At 43.1% G+C, this 16,148-nt stretch overlaps 1 protein-coding gene across 1 annotated transcript; it reads left to right on the top strand.

Annotated features, from left to right (window-relative positions):
• Positions 1–342: 342 nt before the first annotated feature.
• On the top strand, positions 343–5,162 carry LOC311521776 (spexin prohormone 1-like; the record flags this gene model as incomplete). The annotated part of the gene is made up of 5 exons (XM_084630353.1): positions 343–405; positions 514–591; positions 683–740; positions 2,830–2,907; positions 5,077–5,162. Exons 1-5 carry the CDS (start codon positions 367–369, stop codon positions 5,160–5,162), a joined length of 339 nt encoding a protein of 112 aa, XP_084486479.1. The 5' UTR covers positions 343–366.
• Between the last annotated feature and the right edge of the window lie 10,986 nt (positions 5,163–16,148).

Genomic DNA, 16,148 nt, shown 5'->3' with positions numbered 1-16,148 from the left:
AAGATGCAAATTACACATATACAGCATCTGCTGAGAATGCTTGACATTTAATCAACTTTTGTCTTGTTTTTTTTTTTTTCCTTTGGGTACAGGTTGTTTCTGGATCTCATGGGGACAACTGTCATTAACTACCCTGGTATAAAAGAGCCTGACACAATAATTTTTTTGTTTTGATTACAAAGGAAAGTAGACACTGTATACCTAATTTTCGCATACTAAACCGCATGTATACATTGGTGCCTTTAAAACTGACTGCTGGAAAGAAACATTCGCAGCTGAACTGAGGTTTGCATGTTTTATGATCATCAGCTGCTCAATCTCTTTTCCAGTGAGAAAGTGGCAAACCAAATCTTTGACAGCATTTGGATGATAGAAGAGAGGGACAGCAGCAGACGTGCTAAAATGGTAAGAAGAATACAGAGTATGCATGAAGTTTGATTTATAATATTCATTGCTCCATTTTGCTAAATGTAATATGAAAGACAAAAATATTTTTTTATTATTTTCTTACAGAAAACTAAAACTGCAGTGGTTTGCGCTTGTGCCATCCTCATGGTTTTTCTTATAGTTGAATCTTGGTGTGCTCCAAAGGTAAAATTTGGGTTAAAAATGTCTCTGCAGGACTTTATAAGAGGATTCATTTCTAGCCGAATAATTTCTACTTTGTTTTTGCAACTTACAGAACAAACTAGTAGCAAGAAATTGGGGCCCACAATCAATGCTATACCTCAAAGGACGATGTAAGTTAAATTCAGTAGCCTATCATTTTCACAGTGAGATTAAATGCTTAGTTGGACGAAAAAATAGTTATGAAACTGAATTGATATGTATTTTTAAAAATACCATATTAAATAAAAACACGGATAAGTTAATAAATCTGTTTTATCATATGAAAGTTGTGCCACCGGGAAGTATACAGAAAAATCTACTGTGTAAGGATATCCTAATACCAAAGTACTGGTAATTTTTTTGTGTTACGTACCAATTCTGTTAGAAATGTTATTTTTCTACTAATACCATAGTCATATCTTACTCAGTTATGTATTTCTTTTACATAACATATTATTTACAATTACAAATACTAGTGCCTTAGACAAATAGTACAATACTTATTAGCAGAAAATAAGATTGTGTTTCTAATTTTTGTGATGTTTGTACATTTACATGTACTTGTTATAAAGTCAACCCAAAAACAGTTTGATGAAAAGTGGTAAACGTATATTGCGCTGTCTACTTTTAATCAATTTTACTGCTAGTGTCCAGTCTTGAAAACAAATAATCTCCCAGCATTCAAGTGTCTCTACCTGTAGAATGACCCACGCATTCCAATGCAGGATTTTAAATTCACTTTCAATTCAGATTTTTTGAATTACAGTAAGTAAACAAGTAATTTTGTTTTGTTGATTCTCAGAGGAGTCTATAAAGTACGCAATCATCTAATTTATTTAAGTAACCAGAGAAAGACAAGAGCTAGCAGTGGCGGGCAATCTGATAAAGTTTGCCATTGTTTGACAACAGAATGTCACAGAGCAGACAGCACTACTTAGTTATATCTTTGAAATCAAACTAGTTGAATTTGTCAGGAGTGACAAAAGGTACCTGAAGTACTGAGACCTACATCTACTCAATGTTTTCCTATAATGTCCCGATGACATTTGTACTTTTAATAGACCTTTATTATCACTATGACACGTGCGACTGTCTGTGCATAGTTTATAGGTCATAAGAAACCGTTACGATTAGGTGCATTGTGAATAAATACAAGCTGTTGTTGCTGGTGCTGAAGATAACTGTGACAAGGTCTGAAATGCTCTTTCAGGCTTGGATGAATTTTATAAATGATACTGTGGGAAAAATATGCTTCTAGAGAGTGATGACCAAAGAGTTCATTCCAAATTACTGTAAGCTCTCAGATTCATAAACCTCTAAAACCTGATTTACTTAAGAAGTCTTATTTTCTGTGACTGTAGGTTGAGACGTTAATGTAGATAAATAATCTTGGAGTGGATCATATTAAAAATCAAAATATTTCAGAGGTGGATCACAGCTGTAGGCCTAAATCCTTCCATCACTAGGACAATTTGGCCCTGCTTCACTGATGGGCAATGGCTATGAGGCTGGTTTAACCAGCCACAGGAGTATTCCCCAATGTAGGGGGATTCTTGGATGGCATAGAACCAATAAGGCCTCCATAATGGCTTTTACTCCAACCCAACCTCCTCCTGGTGGCCAGTATATGGGGCATAGCTGGAGAAAAGAGGGGATTAGCACATTTTCCCTGTTCCCAGCAATCCCCAGTTATCATAATGACCCCTTGGGACTGTTGGCAGTGGGTGCAAGTTAGAACAATCTTCAAGCTACTCAGAGGTCATTAAAATCACTTTTGCACTCCTGCATCTCCTGACAAATTCTAAGAGATCCTCAGCTGGACTCTTTGTCCACTTTGTCCCCGAACTGCAAGCAGCCAGTACAAGCAGCTCTTGCAACACACTGGATAGCTGCTGTCTATGTGGACACAAGGCATTGTACAGGCATTGCAAGCTCAATTAATGGTTTGTTGCAATGCCTTTTTGACTAGTTGAGATCAGGTCAGAGAAGTTAAGTGACCTGACCAACGCCAAAGGAGGAGTCAGTGTCAAGATTCAGGAGTTCCTAGCTCCCTCGCTCAGCTCAGCAAATCACAGCTTTGTCTGGATTCAGTGTGGCTCTCTCACACACATACTGAATATTTATAATAAACCATGCAGACCTATGGTTTGTTTTGAATGATGCCTTGATAAACCATTTTCATTGGTAACTTGTCTGTCTCTTTTTTTCATTTTTTAACAGATGGTAGAAGATATGCTTCTGATAGTGAAGAGCAATATTACAAGCTTGACCTGGAGGACTTGAATGCAGTGTTAAAAAGTAATTTTAAAAATATAATATAGAAGTAAATCTGCCATAAGCATTTATATGTCGCTTTTTAAAATGTTACCCAGTCAAACAAATTTCTTGGTCTGGGATGCAGGCAAAACCTTTGGGGCAGATCCTCAGCTGCTGTAAATTGTCATAGATCCAGTGGACAATTTACACTAGCTGAGGATCTGTTCCTTGCTTTGCTAATTCACTTCACATCTGGAGGGAAAAACAGAAAACAGAACACAGGCATAATTTTCCACAATGGTTAATGTTACCTTAACCCTGCTGCCGGTGAACCATTGACTTTGATGGGAGCAGAGTTAGGCCAGCACGGTGTGCAGTGGAAAATCCCATGTATATACTGACAGGTTTTAGGGTAGCAGCCGTGTTAGTCTGTATCCGCAAAAAGATGCATGCATCCGATGAAGTGAGCTGTAGCTCACGAAAGCTTATGCTCAAATAAGTTTGTTAGTCTCTAAGATGCCACAAGTCCTCCTGTTCTTTTTTCATGTATATACTGGAGGTTCAACCATTTCATACCATAAAGCAAAAATTTGAATGAAAAAGTCTTTATTTTTGGACTGGCAAAAAGGCAGGCAGCAATCTTCCCGCACATCCTGGAGTCTGCAGAGGTGGGAGTGGGGCAAGGCAGAGAGAAGGGAGTTGCAGGAGTGAAGACAAGAGGAGATGAAGGAACAGACGAGGATTTCAACTGAAGTGGAGTGGTGGCAGTGATGGAGGTGCCAACAGGCAGCGTTGTAAACGTAAGTGATGCAGGTAGAACAGTGAAATTCAGGGCCCATGATGAAGCCAAATTTGCAGACAGTGAAGGCTATTGGGGAAAACATATGCTTACTTTGTGACATGAGAATCATTCCCATCAAACATGCGGTAGTATTACAGGAAATGGCATTGCAATGCTGCATCACAGCATAGAGATACACCACGGTGCACTGATGCAACATCACACTGGGGATGCATCTGATGAAGTGGGTTTTAGCCCACGAAAGCTCATGCTCAGATAAATTGGTTAGTCTCTAAGGTGCCATAAGTCCTCCTGTTCTTATCACACCGGGGAGATTCCCATTCTCTGATGTGGCAACACAATGGTGAAATCCTGCCCCATCGAAGTCAATAGGAGTTTTGCTATTACCTTCAGTGGGGCCAGGATTTCAGCCCTAATTATTCTGGCTCACCGGCAAATACTGAAAGGTGGCAGCCCGCGACCAGGGTGAGCTGGGAGTCTTCAGAACCATACCCCAGGGTCTCTGCTTGCTGCCATGAAGCCACAAAAAGGTGTTACTGTTACAATACCATCTTCTCTCACTGTTCTACAGGAGCAGCTGCAGAAACCCGACCTCGGCCCCGTCTCCGGTCCGGGGGCCATGGCCATTATTGTCCGTGCCTGTGCCAAGAAGTGCGGCAACATGTACTTCAGTGCTTTCCTGGCCAGGCCTGGATTTGAGTATGTGCTGAAATGCTTTCCTGGATTGGGGACTGGGTGAACAAATCAGCAGCAAATTACAATGGGGACAGGAAGGAGTGAGCTCCAGGAGGACGTGGCCTTTTAGTGGTAGAGAGAAGGATGGTGGTTTGTGGCAGGCCTTACCATGGGAAAATGAGAAGTCCTAGCTCAGGTCACCAGCAACTCACTGTTACCCTAGGAAATGAATGAACACTTTTATTTTTCTCTTTGTTTTTGCTATCTCTGCTCAGTGTATTTTGGGGTATGTTGCTGAAGAGTAAAATAAACAAAATCTCCAGGAAGAGCAACTTGTTTCCCACCAGACTCCCACCAAGTCTGGGCTGCTGAAGGGGTGGACGAAGACCATGAATACACTATACTTTTTAGGAAAAGATCAGTGACAAATTTTCTACCCTATAAATTGGTTTAGATTCATGTAAGTTTTCAAGACTAGATTGGCAAGGAAGAGGGCTAGAAACAGTAGCCCAGACTTGGTGGGATGGATCTTTATACCTAAAGTAGGTGGAGTCCTACTCAGGTGTTTATATTACTGATTTTAGGGCCCAGTCCAACTCCTAGTGCAGTCAATAGAAAGACCTTGACTTCAATGGTAGTTTGAACAGGTCATAATATCTAATCATGGACACTAAACATTGTATATGTTTTCATATTAGGAACATGTGTAATGAATATATATTTTTTGAATTTAGGTTATAAAAGTTCAACACCAATGAAATTTATGAACATCAAAAGAAGATTAACAGCTCAAAATATGGACATTAACTACTTGGAATAGAACAAATAGATTTACTTTACCTGCTGCTAATTTCTCATCATGCTGTAAAAATAAAAACAAATATGTTAACTTAAAAAAGTAACTGTAAATGTCACTGTGAAAAGTCCCATTAAAGGCTGGTAAACTTGAAATCAGTTTGTTTTAGTAACACTTTCATTTTATGTTAATAAAATTAAATTTGGTAGTCATGGAAGCTAAAGGGTGAACAACATATTAAACGCTTGATGTTCTTAAGAGCGATATTCAATGTAAAAAATCAGTAGCAAAGTTTACAACTCCCAGGTATCTGCAAAGTAGCAGTGTTCAAAACACAAGACAGGTGTCTCTCTCTGCTTTCACCAAAGACATACCTCCCAAAAACTGGCAAATGTGACTGTGCTTCTCACTTCCACTGCAGTGACATTACGCGTCCTCCTGTGTTTGACTCACTCAACAAAGTCATCCCCATCAGCCAGGTGTTTAAATAGGATGAAATGTCCAGCTGGAGCTGCCTCCATTGCAGTTCTCTGGTCTGACAGAGAGAGCAGTTACTGCTTCTGATCACACATGTAAAAGACCATGCTACCTTTAAGACATAGGTTAAACAAGATGGCAATGCATTTGTACCTCATTGATGTATCTGTCTGGGTTGTGGGTAGTTGGCTTTTCTGATTTTATTGCAATAAAGTTATTAGCTTTCTTTCTTTATCAGGTTTCACACATCACTGGCTTCTTAAAGTTTGTTCAGGAATCTGAACATGACTTAAGTGGGATTTTGTACATGCAGTCTTCACAAATATTGCGCTAGGATATGTTTGGTATTCGTGTAAGAGCTACGAAACCAAACGGCATCCTTCAAGTGAGCTGCTTTTGATCTTTCTGGTACAAATGCCGTGTCTGCTAATTTCTCATTGAAATTTTACATCAGATGCTCACTCATTACACTGACAGAGGACATGTGTTCTGAAAATGGCATTGTATCCTTTGTATTTAAACAACTAAGTCATTTATAATATTTGCTGTATGCCTGGTGACACTGTACACTGCCGCAAGAGTTATTCTGTGGCATTAGCTTATTTTAACATTAAACTGCTTCCAGAAGAATTTATCACTCATGTGAGATCAGATAATGCATATGTTCGCCAATAAAGATCAACATGACCTGGCAAAAAGTGACAGCATAGTCTGCGGTCTGTGGGCAGCTTATGCAATGTAGGTTTTTATGGTTGTCTAAAACTTCTGGGTGCTTATCTGAACTCTGAATGTTTTGAGGTTCCCCATCACTTGTGTCACTGTACTGATGCTAGTTTATGGCACACTTTTACGTGCTGTTTGCCTGAGGTAATGGGTTTGCATGTTTTTCCTTTTATTCCCTTCTCAGTACTAGAAGCAGGACAAGAATTGTTTTAAAAGGGGAGAAGGAAAATATTTCAGTTTGGGAGGCACAACTGACCAGGGAAAGATTACCCTAACACAACTGGTTTTTTTTGGAATATTGGATGCCTGGCCTCCTTCCTGTCATGGGCACAAAAAGTACGTGGAGTGCTGTGTATGACCACCCATGAGAGTAATGGTCAGATCTGTGCAATGCTTTGGTTACGCATAGGCCTGGTGGGCACTTGCACCGGTAGGTCGGAAGGCTCCCACAGGGGAACACTACTCTGCTAAAAATAGCAATGTAGACATGGAAGGCACTGCTTGGGTGTGGAGAGAGCCATGTAGGGTATATACTCTAAGGTTCTGGCATGTCTCTACCCTACTTTCCTAAGCAATGCTCGCTATCTACATAGTACAATAGAACCCCGTATAGCTGAGCCTCCATTATCCAGCTCTCCGTATTAGCTGAACTGGGGCTGACAGCTGGAGCCCCACTGCCTGGGGCTGACAGTAGGTGCCCTGCCACCCGGGGCTGAAGCTCTTTGCCCACTCTCCAGATTATCCAAATTTTCGATGATCCGATCTGGCTCCGGTCCCACTTAGATCAGATAAGTGGGGTTCTACTGTATTTATACATGTGGTAGGGAGGCGTGCAGTGTCTTACGCCATCATAAGTGTAGACCTACCGATACACGTCTAAAACAGTGAGAAGGGATCAGAGTTGAAGACCCAGCTGAAAGGTCTATTATTCTTCTTATTCTTATTTGTATCATGTGAGTGCCTAGAAAACCTAGCCTTGAACCAGGACCTCACTGTGTACGTTCTATGGGCACTGTACCAACACAAGGTCTATCTAGTTTGGCTGGCGCTGCTCCTGCCTGAGATTAAGTGTACTTTTAATAAGACCTTTATTATCGGTACGACACCTGTGACTGTGCATCGTTTATAGGACATAAGAAACCGCTATGATTAGGTGTATCGCGAATAAAAACAAGCTGCTGTTGCTGCTGCTGAAGATACTGTTTGGTGGGTGAAAGGGTGCGTTGATTTTCACAACTGAATTTCGCCTGGGCTGTCAGTTCTGCTGTTCTTGAACTTTGCTGTTCAAGTGATGCTGATTTTGTGTCCTGCCTGCCTCTCCCGAGTTCTATGGCGTATGCCTCAGCAAAATGCTGACTCCTGATTTATTGCTGTTCTTTTTGGCTAACTTGGGGTCCTGTGTGGTTAAAACAATTAGCCTCGCAACAGGCAGGCCGACGAGCAGTCAGACCATTGACTACGTGTGAGCACCCACTGGGTTAGATCTGGGGGAAAGAAACTTGGACATAGGCAAGAGTGCCAGAACAAACACCTGCCTCCCGCTGATTTCACTAGCATATGAATCAAGCCCTAACACCAACAAATTAACAATTTTTCTTCCTTCCTTCCATTGACCCAGCCACTCTCTTCACCTACAGTGCACAAAATTTTAAGAAATGGCCACTATCCTGCTTGGGCATGAAATTCCAAGATCATGAAATTTCTCCAAATGGAACAAATATTTTCAAGTGAAATTTTGTGAAAAAATGGTCACCAGTTTGACACATCTCTTGTTGCACTCAGGTAGTCTGACTTTTATGAACCACACAAAGCATGGAAAGGGGATCTGCAAGTGATAACGCCAAGTAGACTTTACAATAGAAGACAGAAGCTGCTTGCAAACAACTGGAAGCATTAAAAAAATCCTTTCCTAAGAAAGCAAACACTGCTTCAAAATCGAACAGAAAAAAAATGTGATTTGCACATTTGCACTCCCATTAAAGCCAACAGGACTTTTGCCTGCAGGAAGTCTCCCCAGCAATAACCCCCAGCAATCCAGGTTTTCTATAATGTCCATCACTATAGTATTTAAATTCTGGCTACAAAAACTGTAGAATTGGGCCCTTAATTGGTTCGTTATCATGGATAAAGGTTACAAATATCTTTGAGGAATCATTTAGTGGTAGGGTGGGTGAAAACTGACAACTCGTCAACTTTGTGATGGAAAGCCATGATTGCCACAAAGTGTACTCTGATTGAGCTCATTGATAGGCCTGATTTTTTGAGTTCCAATATATAATCTAATACCATTGGTAAAGGAGAGGTAGTCACCACTGTTTGTCTATTCTGGTACCATATGTGGAATATCTTCCATTTGTGAAAGTAAGTGTATTATGTAGCAGACTTTCTGCTGTTTAATAGTATGGCCTTTACCTCCTATGAGCAGGTCATTTCATTGCCTTGGAACCACGGAGTAACCATGCCTTAATGTGGAGTATTTCCAGGTTCAGGTGGCAGATGTGGCCTGCATCCTGAGATAGGAGATGGGGAAGAGTGTGTGGTGGGCATATTGCCATCTTCAACAGGTAAGGGAACCACATTTGTCTGGGCTAAGTGTGAGCTTTCAAGATGACTCTGGATTCATTGGTCTTTATGATGTGTATGACCCTGGAGGCGCATCCCATTTGAGGAGAAAAGCACTCCCCAGAGATCGGGGTCCCAATCCTGCTCTCGAGCAGAAGTGTGGGTACTTGGCATTCTGCACTGTAGCGAAGAGGTCTATAGTTAGGGAATCCCAGCATTTGAATAGCCTGTGTAATACCTTGGTGTTTATTTCCCACTTCTGGTCCTGAGAGAATTTTCTGCTCAGCGCATACACAGTGGTTTTGTGGCATCCTGGTAGATAGGAGGTTGAGATGTTGATGTTGTGGTAGGTGCTCCAGTTCCATAATCTCATTGCTTCTGTACGTAGGGATTGCGACCATGCCCCTCCCCCCTTGCTGGTTTATATAAAACATACAAGGAATGTTGTCTGTCAACACTTTTATGGTCTTGTTCCGGATCCTGGGCAGAAAGTGTGAGCTTGCATTGCAGACTGCTCGCAGTACCAGTAGGTTTATGTACAATGTTGATTCTGAGGGGGACCACCTGCCCTGGATCGTGTGGTTGTGCAAGTGTGCTCTCCAACCAAGCATAGAAGTGTCTCTTGTTAGTATAATTGATGATGGGGTCTATGCAAAGGGAACTCCTGCACAAACATTGTGTGGTCGAGTCCACCAGTAAAGAGAGTATTTTATTTTGATTCACATCATAAGACTCCTGTTTATTCTGTGTCTATGTAAAATATACACTCTTCTGAGCCAGCCTTAAAGCCAATGCATGTGTAGCCTGGCATGCTTCATGACAAATGTCATTGCTGACATATCACCTAATATTTGGAGGCGGGTCCCGGCCGATGTCTGCGAGCTGGTTTGTGCTGTACTGATCAGATTGACTAGAGTGTGGTGGTAGAGAGGCTGTGGCCTCCAGTGAATCGAGGTAAGCCCTGATGAATTCTAGTCTCTGTACAGGTGTGAGCCTATTGATTTTTGCTTGTTTATTTGTAGACCTAGTTGTGTGAAGAGAGCTTTTCTCTTTTGGGTAGTTTCTAAGGCATCTTCTTGGATGCAGGCTTTGAATAAGCAGTCATCCAGATAGGAGAATATTATGACCCCTTGTCCAGGGCTGGTACACCCACAACAAAAAATTAGCAGGTGCTTAGCACTTACTGGCAGCCACCTTCCCCTTCCCCCAGTGCCTCCTGGTAACCAGGGGCTCTGCTGTTCAACTCCTCCCCCTCCCTCCCAGCATCTCCTGCTTACCACAATCAACTGGGGTGGAGTGGGGGGGGGTTGAGCACCCCCTGGGCCCACAGCAAGCTGGCGCCTATGCAGGAGATGGCTTACTTCCTGTCATAGCAGGTGCTTGTGAGAAGGGTCCCTGAATAAGGACAGGTAGGTGGAGGGGATGGAGGTGAATTGGATTGAATAGCCAGTCTCAATTATTTTTAATACCCATTTGTCTGATGTGATGGTCTGCCATGCTGGGTGGAATGCAATCAGATGGTCTCCAAAAGGATGGATGGTTCAAGCACTTGAAAATGGGGGAAGTATCTCAGGTCCTCAGCCAAACCCTCAAAATTGCTGTTTAGAGGAGGGTTGCTGGGATGTCGATGGCTGAGACTGTAATGGTCTCCATCTTGTGGGCCTCTGTCTACGTCTTTGGGAATCATATAGCCTCTGTGGTTGTATGTATGTCACAGATCTTGTTCTTTGGGCTGAGTAGTATTTCCCTTGCTTCCTTCTTTGTATAGGCATATAGATGCCTAAGGACTGAAGAGTCAGCCTGCAGTCTTTTAGGATGTGAAGCAACTCATCGGTCTTAGCGGAGAACAGCTTTGGTCCCTTGAATGGGAGATCTTCTGCAGTGGATTGTACCTCTTTGGGGAAACCAGAGAGGTGGAGCCAGGAAGCTTGCTGAATGACTATGGCTGTGGTGATGGATTGTGCCACTGTGTCTGCTGAATCCAGTGAGGCTTGTAAGGCTGTTCAAGCTAGAAGGTAGTCCTCCAAGATGACTGCTTTAAATTGCTCTTTTTTTGTCCTCAGGGAAATAATCAATAAATTCTGGTTTCAGAGTAACAGCCGTGTTAGTCTGAATTCGCAAAAAGAAAAGGAGTACTTGTGGCACCTTAGAGACTAACCAATTTATTTGAGCATAAGCTTTCGTGAGCATCTGATGAAGTGAGCTGTAGCTCACGAAAGCTTATGCTCAAATAAATTGGTTAGTCTCTAAGGTGCCACAAGTATTCCTTTTCTTTTTGCAATAAATTCTGATATCTTTGAATGATTGGAGTGGTTGTATTTAGCCATCAGTGCTTCATAATTGACAATGCTGAATTGTAGGGTTGCCCAATCTAATTGCTTCCAGTCCCGAGCATACCGAGTGGATCTGGAGTGATGTTGTCTGCACCATTCATTCACTGCCTTTACCATCAGAGAGTTTGGTGTCAGGTTTTAAAACAAAAATTCCATTCCCTTGGAGGGAAGTGGTGTTTTTTGTCCTGTTTTACAAGTGGATGGAACTGTTGCTGGGGTCTGCCAGATGGTCTTGGCTGGGTCCGTGAGTGTCAATCTTATCAGGAAAGCAATTTTGGATGAAGTTGCTGTTAGTACAATATCCAACAACTTGTGTTGAGACTCTGCAAGTTCTTCCAGTCGTATATATAGCAAGTCTGCAATTCTCTTACACAGCTCTTGGAATTGTTTAAAATCATCACCCATTGTAGGCAGTCGGGACAAGATGGCTTCATCCAGAGAGGAGGAAAAATTGGTAGCTGGGGTGACTTCCTGATCAGGCCTCCAGTCCATCGGGTGCCTCTTCTGGGAGTTCAGAGGATCCCAGTATTGAGGATGATGGAGAATGTCTCAATCTCTCCCTGTGGGTATTGGGAGGCTTACAATAGTGGTGATGGTACGTTGCCTCATGGAGACCAGTAGGGCCACTGTGGCGGGAATGGCATTGGTGGTGGCATCCATGGATGTCTATGCCACCCCTTGGTTTCCATCCTGGCTGGTAGTCAGTTTGTTCCGGGGGGCCCCATCGGGTGGCTGTCTGGATGGGCAAGGAGCGATGTGATGAGTAGATCTCCCCTTCCTCATCATCCTCCTCATCGCTGGAGAAAGGAGGGACTGATCTGGATGGCGGTGTAAATTGGTTTGGGACCAAGCTTGCTGGAGTAACTTCAGTACCAAGGAGGGGAGAGTAGGAGGTCTTTGTGGCAAAGAAATTCCTATGGTACTGAGAGCACCGATATTGAGAAGAGCATTGGTGGTGCCGCCGATGAAATTACCGCAGTTGTCGGTAGCGACAATTGCACCCTATGTGCTATAGAGGCAGAAGGTGGTGCCACAGACGTCAGTGCTGCTGAGCTGCGTGGTGCCGCACGTTTGAGCAGCTTTGGTGGTGCCGAGAAAGGGACGTGTGACGTTGCACTCTGTGTGTTTTATGAAAATACGCTTGGAATGTGAATATAATGTAACTGGAATATGCTTTATGCAAAAGGTCTCTTCTAAGGTATCATTACAAAGCTTATAATCTACTGAGTGTGGTCATCCTATTTGTATGAATGTATCATTCTTGTATCTTGTATCATATCTTGTACTAAGGTCCTATTGTAATTATGCAAAGTGTGGGCCATTAATGGTGGCTTAGGATCTTGATGGTTCCCATTAACTAGAACAATTGGTTGTAAATGGCTCTGTTTATTTGTAAGCCTTCCTGTGTTCCTGTGAGTCAGGCCGGAAAGAATGGAGGCTTGGGGTCTCACAGGACATGTGACCATGTCACCTGGAACTGGAATCCATCTTAAACCTGGTGCTTTCCATTTAAAAGGCAGGGTAGGGACCCAGAGAGACAAAAGATTCCTGCCTTGTGCCAAAACTATAGAAGGGGGTAGAACAGAACAAAGGAGGCTGCCAGTCATGAGAAATCCCCTAGTTACCACCTGAGCTGGAACTAACAAGAACTGTACCGGGGAAAGGATTAGGCCCAGACTAAGAAGGAGTCTAGTCTGTGAAAGAAGCTTATCAGTACATCTCTGAGAGTGAAATTTATCTGTATTCAGTTTCTTAAATGTATTAGGCTTAGACTTGTGTGTTTTGTTTTATTTTGCTTGGTAACTTACTTTGTTCTGTCTGTTATTACTTGAAACCACTTAAATTCTACCTTTTATTCTTAATAAAATCACTTTTGTTTATTAGTAAATGATTAATACCTGGGAGACCAAACAGCTGTGCATATCTCTCTATTGGTGTTATAGAGGGTGGACAGTTTATGAGTTTACCCTGTATAAGCTTTATACAGAGTAAAACGGATTTATTTGGGGTTTGGCTCCCATTGGGAACTGGGTGTCTGGGGGCTGAAGACAGGAGTACTTCTTAAGCTGTTTTCAGTTAAGTCTGCAGCTTTGTGGGCATGGTTCAGACCCTGAGTCTGTGTTACAGCAGGCTTGCATGTCTGGATCAACAAGGCAGGGTTCTGGAGTCCCAAGATGGCAGGGAAAACAGGGCTCAGAGGTAATTTGAGGACGTCAAGTGACAGTCCCAAGTGGGTCTCTGTGAACAAACCCATCACAGGATGTTTCTCTTTCCTGTTTCTCTCTGACCCTGCCCACTTAGGGTCTTTGGCTGACATGGCACCCATGGTACCAGAGGGCCCCCCTGCCTCAGAGGTAATCTGCCTCAGTGTAATCAGTACCAATAGCGTCTGATGGGTGGGGATCATCTCTTTTTAGTTAATTCCTGGGGAGGAAAGGTTGAAGGCTGTTTTTTGTCACCTTTCTGGTGGAGTACTCTTTCCTCGGAGAGGATGGTCTGGAATGTCTCTCAGATGCTGCCTCTGGAGACCGGTGCCCAGGAGAGTCCATGATCCTGGACTGGATGCTGGGTGCAGAAACTTCTCCATCAAAAGAAGTTTTAATTTAAGATCCCTCACTTTTTTGGAGCGGATCTTAAGATTGTGGCAACGGGAGTACTTTTGTGGGACATGTGTCTCATCAAGACAGCAGACATATTGCAAGTGTCATTGGAGATCAGGATTGACTCCCGGCAAATTAAGCAGAGTTTAAAACCTGGGGAACCAGGCATGCCCCTTAGAATAAAGGTTCTCCCTTGAGGGTGGGTATCTACACTATGCTAAAGGGTATAATAAGGAATGATATTTATTGAAGAAAATTTTTTTCTATAAAGAAAGATAAACGGGGAAGAGAAAGGTAGCTAAACTACTAAAGGTTCTAAAACTACTAAATCTACATCTAATTCTTAAGTTAAGGCAAACTTGGAGGCATTGATGATGCTCTGTCTTAAGCCACGGGTGGTAAAGAAGGAACTGAGGGCAGTTTAGTCACACAGTGCTATGTTACCATCAGAAGCGGCGTGAGATGGGGAAAGTGCATGTGCGACTCAACTAGGCACTGATACTGAAATTCTCCAATCACAGGGGCAGGGATGCAGATTCACCTAAAGCGGAGCACCCACAGGGACACTCCTCGAAGAAGAAACATGAATTCTTCTTTTTCTGACGCATGCTGATACTATCATCACACGTTTTGTAAAAGCGTGAGATGCTAAGGACAGGCCAAAGGGAAGCACAGTGGCTTACCATGACAAATCTCAGAAATCTCCTGTGGCTTGGGAGAATCACCACATGAAAAGAAGCATCCTGGGAAGGGCAGCACACAAGTTATTGTGGTTCAGTGTGGGAAGGCTAATGTCTACAGTGACCATACGGAACCTCATGTATCTGATGTATTTGTTGAGGTGACAGAGATTGAGGATAGGTCTCATTCCTCCTTTGGATTTGGGGTCTAGGAAATACAGGCAATAGAACCTCTCTCCCCGATGCTGTAGGGCAGTGGTTCTCAACATACAGCCCAACTAGCACACAGCTGTGGCCCATCTGTGTGCTAAATAAACCCGGGTTCTGGCTTCCTGGCCCAGTGTGTGGCAGGGTCTGGGTCTGGCACCAGCTGCCTGGCCTCGTGCGTGGCAGGGTCCCAGCCCCGGCTGCCTGGCCCCCCACAGGTTCCAGGTTCCGGCTGCCTGGTGCTGTGTGGCAGGGTCCGGGTCCTGGCTGCCCAGTTGGGGTGTTAGTGAGGTGGGCGCTGCAGTTCTCAACCTGTGGCCCATGTAACACACTGAGGGCTGCATATGCAGCCCACAATTATAAATAGGTTGAGAACCACTGCTGTAGGGGAACCTCCTCTAAAGCTTCCTGCACAAGCAGAGTCTGGACCTGCTTCAGGAACAATGTCTTGTAAGAAGGGTTCTTGAAGACAGACGGGCTAGAAGGTGGTGAGAAGAGTTGGCTAGGAATTGCATGGCATTACCCGATCTCATGACGCTTAGGACTCATTTGTCTGCAGTAACTGTACGTAAAAGTGAGACAACTAGTCTCCAAACTGAGGAGACGGAGATGGGGGGTATGCAACTAGAATGCTGCCCTAGACAGGCAAGGCAAAATGGGTGCTTGCTGGAGAAGGATTTGCTAACTGGTTGAAACTGGACCCAGAAGTCCTCCTGCTCTGAGATCTCTGACCTTTCCTGGAAAAATCTATATTGTTAAGTAACATCTAAGATTACTATAACTGAAAGAGTTCAGAGGAAAACAGTAGTGTATCTTTCTTTCTCCGCACTTTACTTTGCATTTAACAGCACTTTCACTTAGCAACGAGAAAAACAAATAGGAAAGCATGACTGTAAAACCACATAGATTGGTAGTGAGTTTCAGGGACAAGGGTAGTATCTGAAACTATTGTTAACTCATGTTTTAAAACTGAATAGACTTCAAGTTGACAGCGACCCTTTAATCTGCTGGACATACTGCAAGGCCCACCTTTGCTCCCAGGCCTTTGGGGAGAAGGCTGTGTGAAGGGGAAAGGGAAGTTTTATATTTTATTTGAAGCATTATTGGTTACTTGTTTTCTGTAGCTTTGGGGGAGCTGGGTATTTGTGGTGGGTGAGCAGTTTATTAATTGTTGCTTTATTACATTAATGAAATTCTAATTTTAATTGCTGACAAGGTGCATACCTGTTAAATTATTTGCCGTCTTTTAAAAATCAGAATACATAAGGGCTAGATTGTGACTTTAGGCTTAGTGCTTGGCCCTGAATGAGAGGTGCTGTGTAAATTGTACTAACCTAGCAGGAGTCTCGGAAGGCAGTGTGACAGGTTTTCTCTGAGGGACCCTATAGAATTCACTTCCCCATTGGTCTGACAGAGTCTGGATTTGTT

Source organism: Lepidochelys olivacea (assembly GCF_965140295.1).
Source record: "Lepidochelys olivacea isolate rLepOli2 genome assembly, chromosome: 6".
In the NCBI taxonomy this organism is placed as follows: Eukaryota; Metazoa; Chordata; order Testudines; family Cheloniidae; genus Lepidochelys; species Lepidochelys olivacea.
Note: the sequence above shows the minus strand (reverse complement) of the source record. Positions and strands in the feature narration are given on the sequence as shown.